Consider the following 20917-nt stretch of genomic DNA (forward strand, 5'->3'; position numbering starts at 1 on the left):
AAAAATGTTTACAAATGCCCATATGTAACAATTCATTACATAACATTTAACGTGTGTTTTTAATCAGCTATAATATATCCACTAGTCAAACCTGATGGATATTTGGGTTTCAGGTGAAATTTCCAGTCGAGCCTAAATTAACGTGACCTCTAAGCTTTAGAATGTGCAGTCCTAACTGCTCAACTTGCTGTTTTTAACAAGAAGCTTTAAAACAAAGTTCACAGCAGCCGTTTGACCCTATTCCCCGGTTCAAATAGAATTTATATTCAAACAGTTGTCATACATCTGAGCATCTGAACACACCACCAGGCGGAGACGTCCCGGTCTTCACTGATGCTGGATGAGGACCAGGTCTCAGCCTCCCCGGCTCTGGTCTCTCCGTGGGGCCCGCAGCACATTTGGGTTCCTCTCTGCTCGCCGATTCCCAGCAGGAAGTTCTCCGTTGCTGGCTGCCGTCGGTATTTGAGTCAGAGCCTCCTGTAATCCAATCAGCCTGTTGCTGTAATCAAATACTGTACGTCTGCAGGAGTCGGGGCTGCAGAAGCAAGGGTCACTGAGTGATGTGCTCAGCTGGAGGATGAATGTCTCCGTGAGCTAAATGCCTCGGAGGTGGATGATCGGGCACAACTGGAAACACTGGTGGACTGCAGAGAGTCAAACCAGTGCTTCGATATCTGGAGGAGACTTCTGAGTGTGTAAACAAATGAGGATAGAGATCATGTTTGACATTTTGAAGTATCAAACTATAATGATAAAATAACCATAAACAGTGCAGGAAGACTGTCCAAATCCTGCAATTTATCAAACAGAAGAAAAGGAATTGTAAAGAGTGGTCATTTAAAGGTTTTCATGTTAGATATGTGGATTATATGAGTGAAACCTTTAAAATAGCACCGTCACTATATGATCTTTCATTTATTTGTCAGTCCAAGCTTCAGTGACTTTGTTTTAGTGATGAAATGAGAATTCACACGGGCTGTGTTTGCACGGTTACATAATGGTATAAATGACAGAGCAGTCCGCCCTGGTTTCTAACACCAGCTTCCCCTCTCCTCCTTTCTCAGACAGGGTGGAGTCTTTTTCCCATCCACTGATATCCCATTCACAAGTTCACTTCTTGATCCCATAAACTTTTCACACGCATCAAAAGAAAAACTCGACACCGACTTGACGCTCTGATTTGACTGTGAATGGAAAGAAAACTGCAACTTAATACTGAAGAGACACTTTGTTTGACCTGTTCTGTCCTGTTGTTGACCGCTCTGAGTTGTTTTTTTCTGATTACTCACTGAATGTTCTGTGAAAATCCAACGAAGCTTTGAATTCACTCTGGGAGTTCTGAAAATGCACCCAAAAGTATGGATTAATAAAAATATGATGTTAGACTGTAATATCTAAAGTTATTTTTTGTAAGAGAAGAAAGTGTTTCTTGTTTTCCGTCCTCCTCTTCCTGCAGCTGAGGGAAAGAATCGAGCCGCTGCAATTAGGGCCGAATTTGCCTCTGAGCGGCCCACTCTGCATGCTGGGAGACTGACCCTCCACGGCTCCTCGTCCCACAACACGGTGCGAGTGGGTGGGAAGCATCCCAGGTTTATTCTCTGAGCTCATCTTAGAAGATTCTGCTCCAAAAAGGTAAGAAATTAGACCTTCGGTGATGAGGCCGAGTTACATTTCCTCTTAAATATCCTCACTTTATGGGCATTAAAATACTTGCTGTGTGGTAAAATCTTTAATGATTCTCAAAAGAAGGGGTGAAGGAGGCGAGAGCAACATACTACACCCTGATGATCAGAAACGGCGGCGGCAAAAAGCTCGTCATGGACTTCCCGGCAGGGTGTGACTCCACTCCTCCTCTCCGGTGTTCAAGGTTACAGGGCAGCGAAATCCAAAAGAACTGCCAAGTGGCGTCCATATATATGCTGGGAGATGCCTGATTGGTTGCATAAGAGTGAAAGCAGAAACCTCTGACCCCAACCAGATACCATCCGACCGAATCACTGCCATAAATTACAGCCCGTTCCTTGTTGTTTATCCGGCAGCGCGCTCCTCTTCCCTCTCTGCTCTTCTGATTTGTTTAGATCTCGCAACGGCTACAGATCCACGTTATGAAACGATCCCCGGACGTCGTGAGCAACGTCTCATGAAAGAAAAAAAGCGAAGCTGTGCTGACTTTGTCAGAAAAATTTTATTGTGGTCTTCTCGTTCTGCCGTTATTTTTTGAAATTGTCTCACAGAATCAAACAGAAGCCAGAGAGAAGAGCAGAAGGTGCAAAAGAGAGCTGAGATTGCTTCAGATGTGATAAGTGGAAGACAGCAGGGGGGGAGATCCAAGTCCTTCACTTCATTTTTCCTTCAGCCTTTAAAAGCAATGAGAGTAATAATAATAATGATCAGCAACCATTCAGCCAGAGAGATCTTAAAACATAAAAAGAAGCTGAACAAATACGTATATATTTACAATATTCATGGTTCAAAGTTCTTTCCTCATTATGCAGGAAGTCCTTGACCCGACTCTTTGTGCAAATGGCAGTGGAGCCACCATTTGTTATTTAGAGCTCATCCTCATGTTTTCAGCACAAGTCAGCAAATACACAAACACAAACGTGTTGAAATGTGCTGAAATGGCAGTCAGGCGTATATAATAAACCCACACGGTGCTTTTTTAGCTTGAGAAATGTGGAGAGAAAACTATTTCATCTCGCTTGGGATCGGAGCAACAGTCTGACCTACAAATTTTCATGATCACCCTCTTTATTATCGAAGAAAGCTGCAGATCCACAAGAGCAGAGTAAACTCATCAAAATACACTCAATACTTTTCATTATTGTGTTTGAGCCTCCGGTGCCGCGAGGCCAGAGTGCCGAACGCCGATGAACCCGGTTCCGGTGAGAGCTTCTGTTTGGAGTTTGCATGTTCTCCCTGTGTCTGCAAAGATTTCCTCATACAATCCAAAGACATGGATGTTTGGTGAGTTGGTCCCTTTAAATTTAGGTGTAATTGTCTCACTAATACTAATATTTGAAACTGCGTAATCAGAGGACGACCAGTAAATCCTACTGATCGTCCTTGATGAGATGTAAAGTCTGTGGTGTCTTTGGTTTGGTGTCTCGGTTTCCCTACTTGTCACTATTTCTCGGAGTGTGGTCTCTGAACTGGATTCAGAGCACAGTGCGACTCCGCTCCGTCTCCCACAGGCCACACATAAGACGGGGCTTCATTTCAGACTTTAATTAGTTTTTTTTATATCGCCTGCGGGTCTCTCCTAAATTATGCTGCGAGTGTATGATTACTGATCTGAGCATTTACAGACGGAGTCTCCGGTTCTTATGTGTTTATTATGTTGAGATCGAATGCTGATGATCAGGCTGTTGATTTGAAGATATCAGTGTGATATCAGTGTACCTGAGAAAGTGCAGTTAGTCTTTGTTTTTCGAGTTGAAAAATGCAGAACTTTCAGACACAGCCCTGACAGAGATCTACGATTTTGTGAGATGGCAGTTTTTATTTTAAGAGAACTTGCACTTTTCCTTATTTCCTTATTAGAAAACAGATGAAACTACATATATCTGCAGCTAAAATGACAGTGTTAGTTTGAATTACTGTCAGTCATAAAGCAGGTGGTAAGATTTTATCACGAGTAAAAACATTCAAGAAACTCTGATTTTTATGCCAACTCATTAAAAAACACCGTTATCTTAATGACCTGGCTATCATCTGGAATCAAATACCCACTGATTTGATAGATATTCTTCCAATTTTAGATAAAGATGTGCTTTCATTAACATATGATGATCTGCCCCTCAGGACAGGTGCAGGTACGGCGATTCCTATAAATGCTCTCCTAAAAGTCAAGAGATTCCTGGAAGAGTGAAAGAAAGATCACTACCATGAGCTAAATGGTTCCCAGTGGCTAAAAAGAAAGAGAGAGATGAATAGTTTTCCCTGCTGGTATATAAAACTTACCGTGTTTTTCCCCTTTAGCGATGTTATCACAAGTCCGATTTGTCTGAATCCCGACAGTTGTGCCGTCCGTCCTGGACGTAAGTAAATTACCTGTGGCAACTAACCAAATTAGTTATTGGCAGTGTATTAGATGAAATATCTGGAGTCTCTTTGTTTACATCAGTAATGTTATTAGGTTAAAAGTGTTCAATGCATCCAGAGTCGGCACTACCAACCATTTCGGAAAATATCTCCCCCAAACTATGCTATTTTCATGCACTTTAATGTTGCTATCTGCAGCCGAGGCCGCTATCAGGCTTGTTTCCATTTGGTAAAGCTCAAAAAATCATCTCGGGAAAGCAAAGGAGTTCTTCGAATGAGCAAAGTTTTATCCTCACATGAGGAGATTATTTCTGCTGGTCCTCAGTGAACAGCAGGCATGTCTTCAACGAGGTCCTCATATCAGTGGGTCGACAGCCACAGGGTTCTTTTTAAGACACGGCTCTGCATCCGGACGCATCGAAACGAGCGCCGGACAGTCAGTCAGATTTCGGATTCTCTCCGCGACGGCGCTTTATCCTGTCTGAGAGGCGTCAGCTCCGACGAAGCGCTCTTGTCTTGATCTTTCCCCGCGTCTCCGTCCTCGTCCTCTTCGTCCCTGCTGATGAAGGCCAGCTCGTTCTCGTAGCAGAAGGAATTCGCCCCGGACGTCGGGAACTTCCGCTCCTCCATGTCCTTCGCGCTGCACCTGGGGGTCGACGGCACTTCGAACGTCTTGTGGAAGTAGGAGAAGTCTATCCTGTACTGGCTCTTCTCCTCGAAGATGATGGGCTCGAAGCGGTGGCCCCACAGGATCTCCGAAGAGAGGAAGGAGCTGCGGGCCTGCGTGGTCATGGCGGTGGCCTCCACCAGCCCCTCCAGGATGATCACGATCTCGAAGTCGGACGTCTCCAGGTCTTGCTTGCTGATGCCGAACAGCGGGCTCTCCTCGTCGATCTCGTGGATGACGGTGAGCGGCGCGACCAGGAAGAGGCGGTCGGTGCCTTTGTCGTAGCCGACGTTCAGGTCGATCTGATCCATGGGGATGTACTCGCCCTCCTCCGTGTAGCGGGGCTTCACCAGCTGGGCGCGCACGTGAGCCTCCACGATGTGGCTCTTGCGCAGGTTGGCCACCCGGAACATGAGGCAGAGCTTCCCGTCGCGCAGGGCGATCACGGCGTTGTGGCTGAAGATGATGGTCTCCGCGCGCTTCTTGGGCCTCGCCATCTTGGCCATGATGGCGCCGATCATGAAGGCGTCGATGATGCAGCCCATGATGGACTGGAAGACCACCAGGAAGACGGCGGCCGGGCATTCCTCCGTCACGCAGCGGGCTCCGTACCCGATGGTCGTCTGGGTCTCGATGGAGAACAGGAACGCCGCCACGAAGGTGTTGACCTGCGTGACGCACGGGACGAAGCTCTCGTCGCCCTCGTGCTCCATGTCGCCGTGCAGGTGGCCGATGATCCAGAACGCCAGGCCGAACGTGAGCCAGGACACCACGAAGGCCAGGCTGAACAGCAGGAACATGTACCGCCAGCGGATGTCCACGCAGGTGGTGAAAATGTCCGATATGTAGCGCTGCGACTTCTCGTCCATGTTGGAGAAGTGGATGTTGCACTGGCCCGACTTGCTGACGAAGCGGCTGTGGCACTTGCGCCTGGTTTGGATCTTTCCATTGCCGAAGCTGCCCACGGCGGGCATGATGCTGAGTCTGAGGCTCTCCTCTTCACAGGACAGGAAGCTGTGGTGGTGGTGGGCCCTTCCCACACTCATGCCTCAGTGGGACGCAGCCACGGGACCTGATGCTGTCAGCCCGAACCATAAAACACTGAGCGGGTTTCACACCAGCGGCACGGATCCGTCCAGCGCGGCCTCGATGCGAACCATCGATTCCTGAGAAGGAAGGACAGGCAGAGTATTAATACGGCTGGTCGAAGCCTGCTCGGAGACGACAGGACATATTTGGCTTTGTTTATGTAAAAAAAAAACAGAGATTACAGCCGCAAAGGAAGGCAGGTTATCAGTACATCAGCGAACATCTCCTTCATTAGTCACATTCAGTGGAAATGTACTCTTCCAATTACATTTTCCGCAACGTGATTAAATCTATTTTTCTCTGTTCATTTTTCTTTCTTTAGGATTTCCAATATGGATCATTGAAGCCTTTATTTTGGTTAATGATCATCATGATTAAAGTTATGCTGATGGTTCTTTGTCTTATTTAGTAGCTTTAGAATTGATAGTTTTTCTTCCAGAAGTTTCCGTCTTATCAGGCTTTTCCAGGTAAAATATGTTTCTCTTCTTTCTTTCAACATGTTGCTTGATACTTCATGATTAGCATATCATCACAAGGCATTAGTTTTTATGTGGAGCTTTTAAATAAATCATACAGTTATTTATTTGGCACCTTTTGGACACCTACATTTAGCTTTATTTCAACATTAGACTGCTTTAAAATATATCAAATAAAACCTATACTTCGTTCCTAATATATTTGATCATTCATCTGATAGTCTGCCTGCCCTCTCTTTTCTGTTTGCTGGACTGGAAATATTCCTCAATATACAATACGTGTATCACTGATCAACAAGGTACAGAAATAGCCGGCTAATCCAATGCCCTGCCATTTTATGTGACGTATCTTCTGTTTCCTCCAGCTGGCACAACTATTAGAGTCACTGGAGTGCTGTGATGAGGCTGTGTGATTCCCCAGTGAGGCTCCACTGGAAAGTAATATGGGCCGAAGGAGGACGGGGCAGAACTGGGGATCATGGAGACGGATCGAGAACAAACGGCTCCATGATAGAAATCGATGGGATGGCTTCAGCTGCATTTATGAGAGACATGTTTTTTGGTGAGGGAGAGCATTGTCCAAGAAAGGATCGTCTTTAAAACTTGTATTGGTAAAGAAAAAAAACATGTTTATGTAAAATCCACGAAGAGTTAAAAACTGTTTTTAAAGAAAGTGATGCACATGTGATCACAGATTTGCTCCTTTGAACTGAGGAAAGATCTTCAGTTTACAGCGATTCAGTCATTTCAAAATGTATTATGTGACTGATGATACATGTGATCATTTTAGGTTAAAATGTAAATTTATGTGCCAATTTACTCGCAGATACGACGGTCAGGATGCTGTTAGCAGAGAGGTAAAGACGCACTGACGCCTTGGAAAAGTGAATTATGTTCACACGATCTCATTTCCAGACACATTTGGAGAAATATGGGTCAAATGAACGCAGACAGACGTCACTGTGCTTTAACAAATGTTTTTCTCTGTTTATGTTTTTTTATTTTATCATGATTGATTTTTTTAAAAATGTTTAAAGGTGCTTTATAAATAAAGTTTGATCTGACGAATGTTTCCTTTTAATCCTCACTTCAGGTTTCAAATGAAGGATGCTGCAGATAGTTTAGATGTTGATGATCAACTGCTTTCAGGATTTATTCAGGTTTAGATTTGCTGTAATGTTGAGCTGTTTTTGCTCTTATGAAGTGTAAACGTGATTATAAAAGTAAAAACTCATAACACCATTGCACAGAACATTTAGGGAACCTGAACAGTGTTAGTTTTCCATCTGGCTGACACAGAGCTGCCAGATTTCCTCCACCATGCAGAGTTTAGATATCTGGACTGATATCTGTGAACATTACAGGATCACACCTCGAGCTGCTGTGCATAGAAACCAATGTAGAAAGATTCTTCATTGTCAGGACATGCCACACATCAGCAGGCGAACTATAAATACTCTAATTAAGATTTGATTATAGACTTTATACCCCGTGGTGACACATTTATTAATGATAACAACCTTCATAATTTTTGCATATGACTGAGAATTATGGGTGCGAATATGGATATTTGCTGGATGTCAGTGGTCTTGTTGCTAGGAAGCAGGATGTCGTAGGGATATTAATATCTAATATTTTGTGTGACTGCTCATCAGCTATCTGAGGAGCCACAGTCTGCCTGCTGAGCTGTGATCTCGAACAGAGGAGGCTCTTTAGTGGAGCTCCTCTCTCTCTGCTGATGTTGATCACAATCAAAACCTTACTGAAAATCACTTTGACTCCAACAAAGACAGATAAAGAACATTGTGTGTCTTACCTTGACTTCAAGTGTTCCCAATAATTGCAGATTTCCAACTTCTTCTTGTAGATATCTCAGTTTTCTATCCAAACTGCTGCATCTTCTCTCCTGTTATGAGGAGATCCACTCAGTCCTCCTCAGGCAGGAGAGTAAATGACCACAGAGTATCTTCATGCTTCCTCCTCTAAGTTTTTTTTTGCATCTGAATGAGGAAAGTGTCCCAGTCACTCCTGCTGTCAGGTACTCCAAAGTCACTGATATCCAGTGCATCAAAAACAGACTCAAAGCTGTAAAAATGTCTTCAGTGAAGTTGTAAATTTGACCTTCAGACTTGCAGAACTTAATCACAGCTATCCCTAATTAAATAAATCTCGTGCTCACGTGGGCTGTCGGCTCTACTCAAATAAAAAAATCCAATCCTCGCTTCTTATTTTAGAGCAATGAGCAGAGGAGAGTCTCTCCTCTTCCACGTGTCTCACACTTTCTTGGTAAATCTGCTATCTGATCTTGCTCTGCTGCAGATCCCACTCTGTATCCCACATCCAGTGAACTCTTGCTCACTGCTCGGCTCCAGTCCTCCCCCTCCCTTCCACGGTGTCACCGTAGCTGCTTGGCATTTGGAGACTACATGCTCTTCCCCTACAGAGTGTTGACGGTCAGCTGACCATCACCGGTGTTGAAAGAACCAGCTGGTTAATTCAGGTCTCATATGTGGAGGGAAGACCGGAGGATAACAGTTGCTTCAGGGTTTTGTTGCCTCCTGGTTTTGCTCTCCATTGAAGAGCACAGCGCTGTTATGAAATGTTGCCTTTATATTAGTGCATAAATATAATGTAATTGCACATATCAAATCTATAATTTTGGGGGTTTTTTCCCTTTTTTTGGAGGAAACAGTTCATTTTATAACCCGACACTATAACATTGCCTTTAGTTTCCATCCAAGCGGTCCAGAGAGTGGGCGGTGTGCCGTCTAATTTGACTCATTCAGAAAGCAAAGCAGCCCCAGCTGAACATGCTGGGCCTTGAAAAGCACATGTAGGCCGTTGTTTGTTTTGTGTTTGCATACAAGCCTGAATCAAGGAGCCCATCTTCTGATTTTTCAACTAAGCGGCATGAAAGCACACTGATGTTGACCTGCTGTGATTTACCATCATTACTATTGTTCTGTTATTGTGATACCCTGAGCGTGAACAGATGTGTTTACTTTTTATCTTTGTGTGTGTTGTGGCGTTTGCTGGGTGTCCTTGAGCAGAACAGGCGAATCACTTTGCGTAAAAGCGTTTGCTAAATGAAATTGTAGAACTTGATAAATAGGTGCTGCACGCTCAGATGTTTCACAGTAAAGCAACCTGCTGCTGCTGGTCTCATCTGCAGGCCACCAGCATGACTGGAGAGTTGTTCTCCGGTGGGACGAAAACAACACGGATCGGGTGTCGCCGCTTTGAATCTCATGTGGAACCCCATGTATTCCACAGTAAAGTTATATTTCAGTAGGAGCCAAAGTACTTTACCTAATATGATATGATAATATTTCACTTGGAATACTTTCCTTACTGATGATCTATGCCAAAATGAATAAAAAACATGTAATGTACTGTAAATGTATACATTGATAGTAAATACACACTAAATTCACATTTGGCAATCTGTTATGAAATACATTGTTTTCCAGAAAGCGACTACCTCATGTTGTGAAGAGGAAACTGGAGCTGTTCACAGGGAAATTACTATATATATATAAAACAACCAAACAATGGAAACGTGTTTCTGTTTCTCCTTCTGTCAGTCAGAATTTACATTATTTTTCTGCCTCCTTCTGTTGTTGCTGATATACCGCCGAGCCTGTAAATGGGTTATGGGTTCAGTCAGGATGTGGCGGACCAGATGGGGATGTGGAGTGTGCTATCTGGACACGGCGAGCCCGGAGTCCGGCCGAGAGCTTCCTCGCAGTTATTTAAAGGCCGCCTCACTGCGGCAGGACAAAGTGGGCCAGGCTGTGATCTGCCACAGGCTGCGGGGTTTGCTCACACTTGATCACCTCTCAGATGATCAACACTCTGCGTCCCAGCAGCATGTTTCTGATTCATTCGAGGTGTTGTCATGTTGTGGTGATCCCTGCGTGGCACGCAGGACACCGGGGAGACCGTGAGTCCTGCAGTCATAGTACTGTGTGAAAGTTTAACTCAGTCTCTGCAGACCTTCTGCTGTTGCTCACTGTTCATTGTTATAGTTCATATGATGTTTAATTTTTAAATCTTCATCCTTTCATCACCGGACTTAAGGTGATCATATTTGCCCATATGTTAGATGCATTTTTGGCTTTTTTAAAAAAACCTAAATGCAATAATGAATTGCTAAAATTTTAGTTTCATTGTCATTACCTGAATGTATTTTCTTCCTGTCTTTTCTAAAAACCCATGCAAAATCTAAGTTTGGTGTGTTATGCTTTCATATCAATTTGGTGAGGATTCCTCTATCGTCTTGGTCCAAAAACTGATGCATTACTTTCTAAAACAATAACAAAAGTGGGAAAAATAAAGGAAAAAGAAACATAAATGTTAATTCAGCTGATACCTCATGGAGAGGATCTCGAAGGATGAAATGCTTTGCAAAGTGTTTTCTGCCAAACTGAGTGGGGAACAGAGGCGTTGTGCACCCACCATAAAGAAAAGCTGCACATATGCAAAACACAACTTTTTTTTCTTCTTTTTTTTGCTGGCTGTTCACCAGCCTCCCTGCTCCAGTTTGCACCAGACCAGCCTAATGAACATCCTGCCTCATTATGATAAAGTACTTTCACCTTGGTGACTTAGCACTATAGAGACCAAGCTGGAAGCTCAATCTCTCAGTCTTTAAAGAAAAAAAAAATCTCCAGTGTAATTAATTATTTGTATTGATGTGAATAATGTGTAATTTAGTTGATAATCAATGATAGATTTTTAGTACAGAAACATTCCCACCTTCACATCGGTGTCTGTATCCACCCACAGTAACGTTCGCCCTTATTTCACTTTCGGCACACAGAGGAGTGAAACGCGTGAGAGTCCTTCCTTCAACATCAATCAGCATCATCATCAGCCTCCATGTAGAAGTCGGTGTTGCCAAATTTATATTTGTCTACAGTGAACTATGTAGGATTTCACCATTGTCATGGAAACACTGACAAATTTGGGTTTGCAAATATGTTGCATGTAGGTCATGTTTTTATAACGTGGGACCTTAACCCTTTAGAGGGCATTACTCAGTATTGTGTTTTTTTTCTCAACTTTGAAAACAAATGTTGTGGTGCAGTTCACTACACGAACACTGACTTGTGACGTGTGTGACAGTAACGACAGCAGGGGCCCTGTGGGCCGGCGTGGAGACACTCCTGAGGCTGTATGAATGGGGAAGCGGGCTGCACCCTCAGGTTTTCTGGCTGCGGTAATTGATCTTTGCATGACTAAATGGGCCACTTATTTTTGCAGCGTGAGCAGGTGCAGGCGTTTCCACAACAGCCGCTGATCAGTCATGAGGGCCCGGAGAGTTTGTGGGGCGCCCGACTCCCAACGACCCAGCAGGTGCAAAACAAAAAGTCGCAGAAAGCCAAAGACTCACTCATCATTTATAACGCCAGCAGAGAGAAAAAAAAAAGGAAAAACTTGACCAACTTTTTGATATAATTTTTTTCACTGAAAAGCATTTTATTGGAATAGATATTGTATCTTGACTTTAGAACAAAAACCTTGGCAAACATTGGAAAAGAACAGCGGAACGTATCTAAACATCATGTGATGCATGACCGCCATCAATGCACGGTTTCAAATGCAGAGGCTATCATATTCAGTTTATCATCCCCCTCAATGCAGCCATGGGAATTTTGCCCTTTTACGTGTGCAGGAGTTTTTCCATGATGGAGAACATTGAGAATCAGCTCTGCTCTTTCAGGGGCTCGGCTCACCCGACTGATGTTTCCCAGAGTCACAGTGGCGGGAGGATCGTTGGGTGTTGGGTTTTAATGAGGTGCGATGTTCCTCTTTAGGAAAATGACTCCAAGGAAGCGAGCACCTTTCAGATTAGGTCCTGTAACTCTGAGAGTGACGATCTGTAACGCACACAGAAATTAGTGATGTGGATCTGCGTTTCTGTCGAACGAAACAAGAGCAAGAACAAAGTACATTTTTGAAACCTGCTCCAAAAATCTCTCAGGGAAATGAAGGGTCACACATATTACGCTTTAAGGGTTATCTGAGGCGAGTTGGGGTGTCCGAGTAACGAGAGGCATGTTTCTCAAATGTCAGCAGCATTCCTGCATGACAGCATGAAGCGGCGGTATTCAAGATGGTCTCCAAAACGTTTGGGACCTGTGGGCCTTGGAACGACACAGTGACACGGGGGTCAAACGTCGAAACCGTTCGTGTCAACATTTCACCAGGAAGTGCAGATGAGACCATCGCGTGGAAACTTCTGCCGCTGATCTGGCTCGTTGCTTCATTCCCAGCGGCGTCCTGCGCCTGACTGATGATGAGGGCGGGAACATGGGAAGGAGAGGCGCCACTCCTTCACACACACACACACACACACACACTACAACCTGTGCGTGTGACAATGAAGCCAATTCCCTTTATTGATCTCTGTGTTTAATGTGTTTTATAAGTCATATTTATGGTACATATAGTGTGCTGGATATGGAAACACCATTTTACATCTTTTTACAGCAAGAAAAAAAGAAGACTTGCGTCCCATTTATAATCAGTTGTTGGTGAAATGTGTTTGACTATACACTTTGAAAATATCTTATGTAGAAATGTAATTACATTTGTTTAAATAGATAAAAAAACAACAACTGACATATAAAAAGTTTAACATTCTTGAGTGATAATTCACTTCACTGCCATTCTATCAGACTGTGGTCTGAATTTTTATCGTGTGTGTTGATAAGATCAGAGCCTGAAACATTCTGTTCTGTTCTCTAACTCTCCCGTCATTTGTCGTTTATAATAACATCTCCTCTGCACGTGATATTCTACTTGTACAACTGCTATATCTGCAAAATCATCTGATCAGATGTGTTTAGTTCTTGTTAATAATTTGTGGTCATTTGTTTTGTTCTTTGTGTTCTTTTCATGATCTTGTGCAGAGAATGAAACTAAGAGTGAATCTCAGTCTTAATCTGAAATCCAACGGCTTGAAAGTTGTTTTCCGGTTTCACTCAGTGCGATAGAGTGTTTCATTCTCTAAATTACATTTTGAACTCAAGCTCAATTATTTTTGGTGATGAAAGAACTTAAAGTGAAGTGCTGCACATACTGCAAAATGCCTTTAGTCTAAAAAATGCAAAAAACAACATCATACACACAATTATCTTTTAATATAAACACAAGCAACATGTCTATATGTTACAAAGTTCTGAATAATACACATGACTGCAAATACAACATAGTTATAGGCTCAACTGTTATATCCCCTGTTGAACTTTCATATTTTATCAAGACGTGTGTTTGTTGCTCCCTCTAGTGTTGCTCTGGTTCAAATTGATCTATTCTGCAGCATACAGCAGGAAAAGTTTATTTTTTCACAGTAAAAAAAAAAACACTTTGCAAAAAAAAAAAAAAAGTAAGAGCCAAAAAGAGACACACAATACACAAAGCTTACAATAGAAAAAGAAACATAAAGCTTGAGTCCGCCCTGCTGTTTCCCTCTGGAGCTGAGAAAAGCTCAGATTCAGATCAGAAAGAATCAAACAGCTTCATCTTTTCCTGAACAGAAAGACCATCTTTTAAACTCTGAAGAAAGAGACACATGAAAATAAATTTATTAACGGACAAGATTTCAAGTTATTGATCCGTGATTAAATGTTTACCCTTGATCGAACTCCTTTTATTTGGCGCATGAGAGATGATTTCCCAGATTTCTTTGGAAAAGCACCATTGGCTGTGTTTGACACAGGTTTTTCTGAGGGGCGAGAGAGAAGAAATGACAATTTGTTTTACATTAAAAATCAAATTCTTTCTTTCACACACAGTCACACACACATACACCAATAGTGATGGAAGACAGGAACATCTCAGGTACGGGAAGGGATTGTGATAATATCTAAAGCCTAAATAAAGTTCTAATTAAACTGAATTAATCCACATCTTTCTAATGAAATGATTGGATGTTTGTGTAAACAATGACAACACTTTCATCACAGACTGTGTGAAATGCGTCTCACCAGGAGTCGGTCCTGCAGGCTCTTTGCCTGGAGACCAAGCCGCTGACTCTTCACCACGGCTGCTGACCTGCTGATGAGGCTCCTCCTGGTTGTTGGTACAGAGGGCTTTCAGCTTATTCTGAGCGTAGATCTTATCCTGGGAGAAACAGACACAAAGATTTTAGTATCCTCATTCCTCGGTGAAATTAAATCCAGACTCATAGACACGGCAGCACCATTCGGGCAATCTTCAGCTCTTCTCTGAGTGACTGAGCTTCGTGTCTGAGGAACTGCATTTCTGCCTCCCTCGCCCGCAAAATCACCTGTGAAAAATATGGAAAAGAATTAACAGAGTACAGTGATGCATATAACCCAAACCATGGTTGACCTTGTTGGAACAAATTGAAATGTAATTTGTTTTGTGTTCAGTCGATGGTTTAAACTGAGATTCACAGTAGTGACGGCTTCACTGGGTATAAAACGGTGGTTTTTGCTGCCTACCTCCATCTCATAAAAGTCATTCGCTTGAGGAACAACATGCATTTGCTTCCCATTCAGCGAAAACTGCGGCTGGGACAAGTCATCAGCCTCTCTCTGAAAGGAGGACAGGAAAAAGAAAGTGAAGACATGAACGTACTTCACACGTCGTGGCTCTGGATGAGTTGTTGATAGAAGCCATACTGGCAAAAAGAAAACATTGGACCTGGTTGGTTTTGAGCTCCTGGTTTTCTTTTTGGTACTGACTCACTGATTTCCTCTCCTGCTGCAGCTCCTGGCTCAGCTGAGAGTTTTCCAGGCATTTCTCAGTGTGCTGAGCCGACAGCGTCTGGAGCTCCTTCTGCAACAACTGGATCTCCCCCCTGATACGAAGCAGAGGCACAAACATTCATCCAGTGGTTATCAACAACGAATGTTTTCTGTAAAATCCATACATTCAAATTCAAATGCATCCAAATGTCGTTGAATAAGTAGTAAAGAAAAAAAAACACATTTGTGGAAGAGCTGTGAGTCACTCACTCGTATTCAGCGCAGAGCTGTGTGATGTCTGCGCTCTCCCTGATCCGCTGAGCCCGTCTGCTCTTCTCCAGCTCGTGTTTATGGGCCCTCCTCATCGCTACAATGGCTGGGAAATGTCAGAAGATGGATGTATGAAAGGAGGCGCAAACGTCTACTGATGAAGTAAAATGTTTTCTTCTCATTAAAGAAGGTTTGTTGGTGAAAGACACTTACCTGCCATGGTAGCAGCTGTCTCTTCCTGCAGGAGTTGGTCTTTCTGCTTCAGAAGTTCGGCCATCTCCTGCTGGTGTTGCTCATGAAGGTCTCCAATCTGTTTCCTGTGCATCTCTTCCATCGCACTGACCTCCTGATCACACGATTCCTTTAATGACATTCAGCGACTTGTCAGTGGTGTAAAAGATGAAGAAGCTTGGTGTTGACTATTTTCCTCTTATGGATATTATTTTTATTGTCAGATTCATCAGGCGTTGATAGCAGTTACACAGCTACTCAAGCTAATACTGCACAGGTGACAGTTACTTATTCAGAATTAAAGAAAAAGCTCTTACCTTAAGTTTTTCCAGATCTTTATGGTAAGCTGCTCTCATGGCCTCTGGATCACCTCCCATCATTTGGATCTCATTGTCCTCGTTTGTTCTTCTCCTCCCCTCTGGTTGGTTTGGTGGAGTCGAAGGTGGGGTCTCAGTGCAGGATTTAGCCGGTTTTTCTTTGGACTTGGTGTAATAATCATGCAAGTTTTTCATCTCCTCTTCATGAATTTGCTGCAGTTCCTTCAGTTTCTCTTGAAACTTGGCTTCCAGTTTTTGCATTTGCTCTTCATGATGATTCCTAATTTTCTTGATATCCTCCATCAGCCTCTGCTTTCCCGTCTCCACAGATAATATCTGCTGCTCGGCCCGCTCAAGCCCCTCTCTCAGCACGCTGTTGTCCTCCTGTAGCTGGCACAAGGCGTCATTCAACGCCTCGTGTTCGTCCAGTAAGTTCACCTCCTTCTCCTGACTCAGAGCCTGCAGTTTAGTCTGTAACACCTCGACTTGCTGCAGCTCTTTTTCCAGATCCACATACAGTCGGTCTGACAAATAAATGGCCTTCACCTGCTCCTGAATGACATTTAAGCGGGCCGCAGAGGCACATTCGACACTCTCATCAGTACTACATTCACCAGCTGGTGTGTTTTCACCAGAGATGTCTTGGCAGAGTTGGCGCAGGGACTCAACTCGTTTCTGCAGCCGTGATACGAGTCGCCTTAACCACGCTGGCTCCGCCGCAACGTGTTTCTCATCTGATTGGTCCTCTTGCTTTGCAGTTGAAGGTTCCTCGGAACGTTTGGTGTCGCTCTGCACTTGTTCCTCGTAAGGAGCCAGCTCTGGAGGGCAGATGTCTGCCAAACCTGCTCCTCGATGATCCGCCTCTCGACTCTCCGCTTGACCAACGCTTTCATATTGTAGCTGAAACTTTAATGCAGAGTAAATGACCTCTGCTTCAGCAAGGATTTGACCGATCTGACTCTCTGAAGGTTCATTGTTGTCACACTCTGCAATTTCCTCAGCTTTTAAGGCGATCCTTTGAGAAATTATGTTTTTGTATCTGTCAGCCATGTTTCCTCCATCGTCTTGTGAAAGCGAGGACAGCTGGAAAATCACAGGTCGACTCTGAAGAGCGGACACCATTTTCTCCACCACTAACAGTTCCCTCATTAAACATTTCTCTACACTTCCCTCGTCATCTGCTGGAGAATGTACTTCGAGGATTTCACTCTTCGGATAGGCATCATCCTGACCTTCAGCTAATTTCTCATCAACCAGTATTTTGCTTTCTCCTTTGCTGGCATTGCACGAGTCAAGCTGTTGTTTCTCTGCAGCTACCTCTCCTTGCCTGAGGCAGGCAGCCACACTGGCTAGCTGCCTCTCCAGGTCTAAGGGATAATTCGGAGTAGCTTGAAGCCTCTCTCTGCAGGCTTGCACGATGTTCAGAGCCACCTGGAACCTGCCTGCCAGCATCCTGCAGCAGGCCTCCGTCTCCTGGGCGAAGCGCTGGCTCTGCTTGGCCTGGCTGTGCAGCAGCAGACCGAGGTGCTGAGCGGTCGCCCGGCTCTGGGTGAGCTGGGAGCACAGGTGCGGGTCCTGGCAGCCGGTGTGACTCTGGTGCTCCTCTAGTCTTTGTGTAATGTCCCTTAGTTTCTCTTCAGTGACGTAGAGCTTGGTTTCAAGTGACTGGATGACGGACATGAACCTTTCTGGGTCGTACCCTGCAGTGACCATGTACTGGTATGACGCATCTATAGACTTAGAGCGAGTTCTTGCTTGTTCATTTCCATTATCCTGAATCATCTCGGTAACATCTGAGCTGTTCGACATCTTTGAGCTGTTCTCGCTTAGCGCTCCAGCGGCACGTTGAGGTTCTGAAGACTCGTCTGTCTGGTTAGAAGAGGTACACCTGCAAGATTTCAGCACTTCGTTCAGTTTCACCTCTGTCTCCTCCAGACTGTTACCCAGGACCTCCATCTTCAGCAGCACTTCACTCAGCTCCTGCTCCTTCCTGTCCAGGAGTCGCTCGTAGCCTTCTCGCATTTCCTGCGTGTCGGACTCCCTTTGCTCCACCCTCCCCAACGCCACCTGCAGCTGCTCGCAGACGCTCTCGTACGAGTGCTCCAGGTTGTAGTAGTGCGTCTCGTCGGTCTGCAGGCGGCCCTGCACCCTGTTCAGCTCCCTTTCTGCATCCGACAGCTGATTCTGCAGCTCCTGACAGTGAAGGCTGAGCTGGTCCCTCTCCTCCTGGAGCCTCTGCACTGTGGACACCGTGCACGTTAACTCCTCTTGAAGCTGCCGCTGCGCTTCCTCGATTTCTTTGGTCAGTGCCTGAGACTTGTGGAAGCTCTCCACCTGCTCCTCGGCCGTCTGGAGTCTCTCCTGAAGCTCCTGCGAATGCTGCTCAGCCTGCATGAGGCTGGCGGCGAAGCTCCTCCGCTCTCTCTCCTGACTCGCTTGCAGGAGAGCGAGGTGCTTCTGCAGCCGACCCTCTTTTTCAACCTGCGCCTCCTCGTAGGCGTGAAACTCAGCGGACACGTCTTGCAGATGTTTGCGCAGCTGCTCGGCCTCCTGCTGGAGACCGTGGTGACTCTGCAGCTCCTGCCGCAGCTGCGTCAAGCCAGACTCGGCCTCCCTCCTCTTCTCCTCGCTGGTGTTCAGCTGGGACTTCAGGGAGGCCAGACAGCGCTCCCACTCCACCTGCTGCTCCTGGAAGCGCCGGCGGTCCTTCTCCAGGTGGGCCTGTGCGAGCGCAGTGGCGTCACCGGTGACCAGCAGCTGCGCTTGTTGAGCCAAGAGGTCGACCCTTCGCCGGAGCTCAGCTTCTTTGGCTTCCTCCTGACTCCTCCTTTGTGCTTCCAGCTCAGAGCGGAGGTCGTGGTTTATCTTCTGCAGATGCTGGAAAGTCAGAGTGTGCTCCGGAGATGAGTTGGTGTCGTTCTACAAAGACAAGAAGCCTTAATCAGGAAAAAAAAGCAAAGCCTTTTCCATGATATGACCACATAAATCTGGCTAAAGCCAGTTTCTTTATGGACGATATTGGGAAATGGTTTCTCTAGTAATATGAGTGACTCACTCTCTGCTGTTGTAACTCATCCTGCAGGATCTTGTTCAATTGCTGCATTCGAGACAATTCCCTCTGGGTTTTCTCCAGCTGTAGAGACATTGAATCAACCTGTTGTATGACTTTGATTCAGGCACGTTAAACAAGATTTCTTTGTTTTTTTACCAGCTTTCAACATGAACTCACCTCTCTGACTAGTTGTGCGGTTTGTGGTTCACTTGGCAGTGGTTCCTCCTCTTTTGTGCGATCTCTTGAGACCTGTTGGTCCTCGGTTTGTGGTGTGGTTTCATCTTGCTCAGTGGTCTGCTCGGCTGCTCGCTGCACGCTCGAATCTTCATCAAAACACTCATCATTCAGTGACACCATTGCGGACGTACATCCGTCACCTTGAGATTCGTCGGCATGCGGCGATGCGTCTGTTAGGAGGGACACAATTCATTCAGCAAAGAAAGTCAGGGAAATAATAAAAATAGAAAAATATCATTGGACCATTACTTTTCAAAGCTGTTACTGGAAAATTACAATTTTCTCATTAATCTGCGTGACTTACCACTGTGGGGTACTCTCTCTGCCTCACTCTCTTCTATCTCCTCTAGATGATCAGCAGATGATGGAGCAGAGGAGGTCGAAGGCGAAGCAGGAGGATTTATAGATGGAGACTCTCCATCTGGAGAACGTCGTGACTTTTCACCTTCAGATTCCTGTTCCTGATACCGAGAAGTTATATCGCCTCCGCTTTCGCTGGGTTGGTGCTCTTGAGGTTGTTCTGTGTTCCGGTCTGACCTGTAAACAACAAAAGGAGAGATGTTTGTCCACAATAATGGGAATTTATCTGAAAAATTACTTTAATAATAACAAGCTGATCCCGAGCATCAATTGTTCCAAATGGCTGACCTTAAGATACATCCAAATTATTCTATTTTTTTTATCACACTTTCATGTCAAAATTTACAGAAAATTACTTCTTGATGGGATAACAACCATACAATCCACTCCACCCCCTCAAACCCCCCACCCTCTGGTTTCCTCACGCACACCCTGTGTTTTAGCTGTGAAAATGACCTCGGCAATGCAGAACTTCAGGAAAAAAATAGATTTACCCTGTGGCCTCGTGTGTAAGTCCAGGCCGCACGTTCTTCAACACTGCTTGGACCCAGTTGCGTCTCATCCCGGAGGTCATTGCACACAACGTGTACACGCCGTCTCTGGTCTGTGGAGACAGAAATATTGCTCATGAATTCACATTTTGGAAAAGAGAGTAGCTGTATTCAGTGGTATTACACTATAATTCATCAAAACTAACAGGTTATAATCACAATGTGAAAGATATTTAAAATGGTCTGATATTTACATTGCAGCATCAGGTTAAAACAAAAGGAAGGAATAAAAAAAGGAATAAATTGATGAACAAACATGCTCGAATCCAACTGACCTGTTTCTTTTCATGACAAGTTGCAGAAACCAAAGAGGAGCACATCTCTGAGTGGCTGAGAGGCTGAAGTGAGCTGCTTGTCTTCATTTTTTCCGGGCTGTCACTGTGACTCCGCTCCGTCTTATCTCTGCAAAACACATCGAAATCAAACCAAGGTTTATTCTTGATTCCAAAATATAACACAATAACTGCATTTTATAAGTCATGAAGTGAATGTACAGTAGATTCAAGTCTAAAAACAAATCCTGGCATCAAACCTGATTTGATCCAAGGAGGAGGATCGTCGACTGTAATGTAGAAATTTCCTCCCGGTGGCTTGTATTTTCTTTACTTGTGAATTTGCTGTTGCATTGTCTGAATCTGTTCCAACAAAGAAAATGCTCTATTTAGGACATTTCAAGGTTGATATTTTTTCAACATCATGTCTGCCACTTCATGCAAATAAAAACAAGAAAACAGTACAGCATAATCAGAATAACTACCATAAAAGATAAAGATAAAACAATCTAGTAGGACTCATCTGCACAACTTGAGGAAATTGTATGGTTTTTTTTTTTTACAGTAAATAGATGAATTAATGAATGAACTGTGTGTGAGAATTACCTTCTGCAGCAGCTCTGTGGTCCAG

The 20917-nt window shown here is 44.4% G+C and overlaps 3 protein-coding genes across 3 annotated transcripts; all 3 read right to left on the reverse strand.

Annotated features, from left to right (window-relative positions):
- Positions 1–2175: 2175 nt before the first annotated feature.
- Positions 2176–8602, reverse strand: kcnj12b (potassium inwardly rectifying channel subfamily J member 12b). Its single transcript, XM_030088760.1, has 2 exons — positions 8093–8602; positions 2176–5877 (listed from the first exon to the last, which is right to left on the reverse strand). Exon 2 carries the CDS (start codon positions 5755–5757, stop codon positions 4486–4488), a length of 1272 nt encoding a protein of 423 aa, XP_029944620.1. The 5' UTR covers positions 5758–5877; positions 8093–8602; the 3' UTR covers positions 2176–4485.
- A 5102-nt stretch (positions 8603–13704) lies between these two features.
- LOC115386776 (myosin phosphatase Rho-interacting protein-like) lies at positions 13705–17527 on the reverse strand. The gene is made up of 10 exons (XM_030089244.1): positions 17142–17527; positions 15815–16418; positions 15480–15627; positions 15267–15372; positions 14998–15109; positions 14751–14843; positions 14486–14572; positions 14271–14406; positions 13917–14008; positions 13705–13839 (listed from the first exon to the last, which is right to left on the reverse strand). Exons 1-10 carry the CDS (start codon positions 17525–17527, stop codon positions 13783–13785), a joined length of 1821 nt encoding a protein of 606 aa, XP_029945104.1. The 3' UTR covers positions 13705–13782.
- Positions 17528–17640: 113 nt separating this feature from the next.
- On the reverse strand, positions 17641–19261 carry LOC115386777 (myosin-2-like). The gene is made up of 3 exons (XM_030089245.1): positions 19235–19261; positions 17758–18733; positions 17641–17702 (listed from the first exon to the last, which is right to left on the reverse strand). The coding sequence occupies exons 1-3, from the start codon at positions 19259–19261 to the stop codon at positions 17641–17643; spliced, it is 1065 nt and encodes a 354-aa protein (XP_029945105.1).
- Between the last annotated feature and the right edge of the window lie 1656 nt (positions 19262–20917).

Source organism: Salarias fasciatus, chromosome 4, assembly GCF_902148845.1.
Source record: "Salarias fasciatus chromosome 4, fSalaFa1.1, whole genome shotgun sequence".
NCBI lineage: Eukaryota > Metazoa > Chordata > Actinopteri > Blenniiformes > Blenniidae > Salarias > Salarias fasciatus.